This window comes from Haemaphysalis longicornis, unplaced genomic scaffold, assembly GCF_048455015.1.
Source record: "Haemaphysalis longicornis isolate Haplotype H1 unplaced genomic scaffold, Haemaphysalis longicornis Haplotype H1 scaffold_18, whole genome shotgun sequence".
Taxonomy (NCBI): Eukaryota; Metazoa; Arthropoda; class Arachnida; order Ixodida; family Ixodidae; genus Haemaphysalis; species Haemaphysalis longicornis.
The window spans coordinates 5,805,635-5,811,803 of NW_027526282.1; the positions used below are offsets into that span (position 1 = coordinate 5,805,635).

At 48.0% G+C, this 6,169-nt stretch overlaps 1 protein-coding gene across 1 annotated transcript; it reads left to right on the plus strand.

Annotated features, from left to right (window-relative positions):
- LOC144166635 (F-box and leucine-rich repeat protein 13-like) lies at nucleotides 1–5,702 on the plus strand. Its single transcript, XM_077696173.1, has 2 exons — nucleotides 1–966; nucleotides 5,691–5,702. The coding sequence occupies exons 1-2, from the start codon at nucleotides 1–3 to the stop codon at nucleotides 5,700–5,702; spliced, it is 978 nt and encodes a 325-aa protein (XP_077552299.1).
- Nucleotides 5,703–6,169: the final 467 nt, after the last annotated feature.

The window sequence follows — 6,169 nt, forward strand, 5'->3', positions numbered from 1 at the left end:
ATGTGGACATCGCTTACAGTCCTCAACCTGTCCTGGTGTCCTTGTGTGGGTGACAGGGCCGTGGACTCCGTCACCTCCACACTGCCCAACCTAGAAGAGCTGTACATTAGTGGGTGCTGGCGCGTCAAAAATTCCAGCATGGCCCTCGTAGCTTCAAGGCTTCGGAAGCTCAAGCTAATCGAAATGGACAGCTGCCGGATTGGAAACGACGGCCTGCGGCAGCTTTCGCGGCTGTCCATTGCGGGAAAACCGTTGGATGACGAATTATTGCCGCAGCTGGAACACATCAGTACTCAGTCCTCACCCTTCGTGAATCACACGGGCCTCCTATTTTTAAGGACGAGGATGCAGCACTTGACCACTTTAAACATCGCGATGTCAGCAAGTGTGCAGGACCGGGCGGTATATGAGATTGCTGACATAACAACCTTGAAGCACCTGGACATGCACGGCTGCAGGAATCTGACGGCACGCAGCATTTGGGAGCTCTCAACGGGTTCCCTGTCACTGACCTACCTGGACGTCAGTTACTGCCCACACATCGGTGACGACGCCATGGAGAAAGTTTTGAATGGGCCGGGTCTTCATGCACTGTCGACTCTTAAGGTGGCCTCCACTTCCATCACCGACCGTGGACTGACAATTGTGGCGCTAACCATGAAAAGCCTCACGTCGCTTGATGCGTCTAGCTGCAACGCTATTTCCAAGCAAGGAATTGAGGCTGTGTGCACTCACTTGGAAAACCTGCGGGCCTTTCACCTACGTTTCTGCAAAAGCCTCCACAACGATGCCCTCTTGCACCTGTCCCGCATGGCAAGCTTGCAAGTCCTGAACCTGAAAGGCTGCCGGCGGATAGGATCCCGAGGTATGAAATTCCTTGCTTCTGGCGAAGCAGCAGCTAACGTCCTGGAACTGGACGTTGGCTTTACAAGCGTCGATGACTTTGGACTCAAGTACATTGCAGAGGTGAGCTTAGCTTTTGTATATCTTCTCTCTGTGTTAGCTGAAAGGCTGTCAGCTGTACGTTTAATACATTTTTTTAGTATTCTGACTTGAGTTGATGTTGCGGCCACAAATATTACAAGTAAATGAACGTGGTTTTGATATTGTCACGAGGAGGCGAACAAGAGCCATCTCGGCGTGAGTCGCACATTTGCGCGGATCCACCAGAGGTACTTTTGGCCGAACCTTCTTCAATCGGTAAGACATTACGTAAGGACGTGCCGCGACTGCCAGCGGGGCAAACGTTACTTGGCGGCAGAAGGAATGAGGCGAACCATGTAGGATGATGAGGCGATGTATTTAGAGGACGATTTGTCCTATTTATATTATTTACAAGGCAGGTGTTGCAGAGCGTTCGCCCAGGCTTCACGCCCCTCACACAGCTTCTTCGTCATTCATAATCGGGCCCACAGCGGCATGCCCTATACTGCGCCCTTCGTCGTCTGCTCGTGAGAATATGACATGCACACATTATTTTTTGAGGAAAGTGTCAAAAGAACAGGTAATGACACCGCTCACACTTTGCTGAAGAAAACGGGAGGTAATGTCCTTTCTGGGGTAATAGCGCGCCATTAGTCAGGAAGCTTGACTGGGGCAACATAGGGTTAGGGATAAACGGGTAATACTGCAGCCGTTTCAGGTTTACAGACGACATTGTATTGCTGAGTGAGTCAGCAGAGCACCTGCAAACAATTCTTGATAAGCTAAAGTCAGAAACTATGGCCTTCGGGTTAAAAAGAAATATAAATAAATGATCAATAAGTATACTGAAAGCGCCCTCGTCAGCTTAGGTAATGCAACTCTAGAACCCGTGGAAGAGCGTAACTACCTTGGACAAAATGTCTGCGCTGGTCCAAACCACCGGAAAAAAATCCGGCGGATGCCGGATATGGGCAAAGAAATATAAGAAATATGGGATAAGAAATATGGGCTGGGATGCACTGGTCACGCACTCCCAGAAAACGAAAACAAAGCTAGCCCAGTCACTGAATAGAACAGTATAGAATCACTGCGTGCTGCCTTTCATGACGTATGGTATGGAAACTTGGCGCTTTACTAAACAACTGGAAAGAAACTTAGGTCGGCTCAGTGAACCATGGAAAGAAAGATGATAGGAATAAAACTTAGCGATAGGAAACCGTCCTCCTGGATAAATAAGCAAACTCGAGTACATGATATACTCGCCGCCGTGGCTCAGTAACTAAGGCGTTGTGCTGCTGAGCATGAGGTCGCTGGTTCGATTCCCGGCCGCGGCGGCCGCTTTTCTGATGGAGGCGAAAAGCAAAAACGCCCGTGTGTACGACATTTCGGCGCACGTTGAAGATCCCCAGGTGGTCAAAATTAATCCGGAGCCCTCCACTACGGCGCACCTCATCGCCTGCGTTGCGTCGGCGTGTTAAACCCTGCAATCAATCAATCAAGTACATGATGTAGCTGAAATCAAGAAAAAAATGTACTTGGGCTGGCCATGTAGGGAGACGAAATGACTACCTGTGGGACACCGGGATAACAAAGTGGCTACCGAGAGACGGCTCTAGAAGAAGATGTAGTCTATCCACTAGATGGAGGGACGAAATAAGGGAATTCGGAGGCAAGGAATGGACTCGGGCAGCGCAGGACCGGAGCCTGTGTAGGTCAATGGGAGATGCCTTCGTCCTGGAGTTGCAGTCAATAAAATAGGCCGACGACGGAGACATTTTCCTATCCTTGGACTATTCGGCACCTTTGCTTGAGAGTGAGAGATAATAAACATTTATTGAGCGTAAGTGCCGATGGCATGGCACTCGCCCGGTGAAGGGCATCGTTATTCCGGGATACCCAGGCTGCGACTTGCCGTCCAGTCCCTTTTACCGGTTCTTGCTGGTGTCCAAAGTCCGGATCAACCAGACGAGCCATTCACTGCTCAAAGAATGGGAAGGAGATAGGGGGTAGGTTTGGAGTTTGTTTGCACTCCAAAACCTTGCGGGGCAGGTTGGAGGGCGTGGGACTGAGTGGAGTAGATAGTAAGGAGGAGGGTGCTGTCAGTATAGGAATTTGTCTGCAATCTCCGCAGAGTGGTGGCTCCTTTTCTGGTTAACCAAGGAAAAGGCGGTGGTAATTTTCTTCTGCCAAGCCGATAATGTTCCAGGACGTCTGAATACCGGAGAAGTGGGTCCGTTTTGATGTCAGCGGAGAACATTCCATCTCGGGTAATGGCCCGGTGTTTGTACGCGTGGGCAGCGGTGTGAGCCGCCTCATTACCGTTCATGGATTCATGCCCAGGAACCCAGACGATATCCATCTGAGGTAGCTTTGCTATAGTTTCAGTGCTGGTGTAGTGATGCGCCCCCAGAAAGATATTTAAAACATTCTAAAGATTTGGGCAATGTTAAAACACTGTTTTATGTATGCAATCCGCCGCTTTAGCTATGTTAGCAGGAAAAGTAAACTAATGAGTCATCCGGGATGACAAGCACGGCATTGAACTGCCAACGGCAATGACATAGGCGAACAGCGCCAGCTTACAAAAGCCTAGATTTGCGCCAGTTGTTATTTTATAATAAATTCTCACTGCGTAAAAGCACGGCGCAATGCACAACTTGCAACTGTTGATAATAGCAAAATATTGCACTTAAGAACACTGCGATACGAAGAACTACACAAGTAGAGTTCACCCTCCCCTCTTATTAACGACACTAATGCCTGCCATAGCAATAACTCATAAATCGGATTCTCTGAAAGTTTGCATTTCTTACGCGGGCCCCAGAAGTGTTGTACGGCAAAAGGGGTAAGGTAACTTTATATGCGCACATCTTTGTGCCGTGGTGTTCACAAACAAGAGTGATATTTTTTGCTAACGAGTGTTCGGTCAGATCACTATGAAAAACTGACTCACGGGACAGAATCTCTGTGGAAACGTTGGATAAAGTTTTGCACGTGAAATTTGGACTAACGAGAAATGGCAAGTGTTGCAAGAACTTTACACCATCCGAGATTTATTTTTGCGTATTCCATTGCAGCTGCAGTAGTCATTCCTTGTACTCCAAACAAGGGATGTGTGCTTTTATTGCTGGCGCAAGGTCTGTGTATAAATCCAACTTTTCGCAGCATCGTGTTTGCCGAGAAATGGGAGGCGCGTCCTGTGAGAGTATTTAACTTTGACGAAAATTTTATATATTACACCTCGCGCACAGGAGAAAACATATTTGAAGTTAGTCCTCAGTAAACGTTTGGGTACATAAACAAAAAATCACAAAGCCGGCTCACGCGAAATTCGAAACATTTTACAGCTGCAAAACTCATACCGTTGCGGCCATAGATTGCCGGAAGTTTTTTTTCTACTGAGACTTTGCACACTGTCAAATGACTTCAGGTACTCAATTTTGGTTTTCAAGTAAAATACAAGTAGAGAGAGAGTAAACTTTAATTAAATCTAGGAAATGCTTCATACAGGCGTCCTCACTCCCAGATGTCTTGAGCTCGGGCCGCGTCAACAGCCCTTTCCATCAAGCGCAGCTGATCTAAATTCGAGTAAAAAATTACAAACCTTCAAAGCGCATTGGCCCCCTCTAGGCTCTACATGAAGGCGATACTCTGTCGTGTTCTTGCACACACGCAGATTGTACCGATCCCTAAAGGGTGTCAAAAGGGGTGTCATATTCTACTCTGCCCCTCACATGCACCCTCGCATAATTCCCCACGTGTTCATCGCTTGGTAATAGATCTCCTCCAGGTCGTCTCGCCCCCTCGACTGACTCACCTAACCCTCGCTTGCTCGCTCATCGGCAGGTTCTAGACAATAGCTCGCTTCTTTATTGTAATAGCAGAACTTTCTTGATGGTTGTGCTATGAATAATAAGTGATAGCAGTTGCATCACATGCTGTTTTTTAACACGAAAGTGTCTTATGCCCGTGTTTGCACCAAGATCTGACAGGCGTCATATCCGTCACGGAAATGGCGTCGCCAGAAAAAGTTCCGTTGACGTGGCTGCGCCCGGATTCGAGCCTCGCACTCTCTCTCTCTGGGTGCAACGGGAGGTGTGGAATGCTCTGCCAACTGAGCCATGGAGTCATGCCCGGATAGCTGTATGAACGCGCCTTACGTCCTTCCCTCTCCATTCAGATCCCTCTCCATTCAGATGGTGCTGCCGTCTAGCAGAGGTGAAGTGAAGTAGTTCATCATGACGCTAATGAGCGCAGACAGTTGGCGCCTCGATGCCAGCGTCTCTAAGGACCCTAATATTTTAGGGGCCTTAAGCGTCTTCGTGTACGCGGAACGCGGGTGAATTGAGGCACTCTCCGCCACCTACTACTTTCACTTCCGGTTTCGGTTTCGGTTCAGTTTCGTTCGCACGGTTTTCAAGGTGCAATGATTTCAGTCGGATTTACGCAATGTTCCCGCGCGTGCAATCCAGTGTCTAACGTTGATGCGTCTAATGCTATCATACCGACGTAATATAATAATAATAGCGGTGTGCAAGTTCATACGGATGCACAATAACCATTTAAATTCTCCAGTGAAGGCACATTTCACTTTCGTGTTTTACCGATTCCTACGAAAGAGTCATCGACTACATGTTTTTAGGGGATGAAATATTAGGGTGTGTCAGTTAAGATTAACGCCTAGTGAGGATTTCACTTTTCTTGCTCAAGTTCTGATGTGCACTCTTCGCAGATGGGGATGAAGCTCCGGGTCCTCGGCCTCGCAGGTTGTCCTGTGAGCGACGAAGGGATTGCGCTGATTTCCCTCAAACTGCCTTGCCTGCGTAAGCTGAAGCTGTCTCGCTGCTTCCGAGTCACCGAGAAAGGCATCGAAGCTGCTGCTTGCAACCATCACAATCTAAAGCACATTTGCGTCAAGAGCTGTCCTAACATCACAAAGGCTTGGAAGGACAGCATGGCCGCCAAAACGCCGCAACTAGTACTCACTTGAATCCGACTGGGCGGAGAAAGGCAACGCAGTCAATGCCGCGCACTACTTACGATTCATTAAAATTGTTCTAAATCTTTTCCCCTAAACCTTTTATGTACCTTGTGCACACATATTATGAGGCTGCAGTACTATAAGGGTGGTTCTAAACGATTAGTGAGGCAAACAAAATTGGTAATTTAGCAAGCATGTGGGCGAGCGGTGGAACTTTTTAAAGGAGCACACGAAATTTTCGTGTTAAATTTTTTAACAGCGAAG

Coding starts and splice junctions, on each gene's coding strand:
- LOC144166635 (XM_077696173.1), top strand. CDS start 1: ATGTGGACATCGCTTACAGTCCTCAACCTGTCCTGGTGTCCTTGTGTG.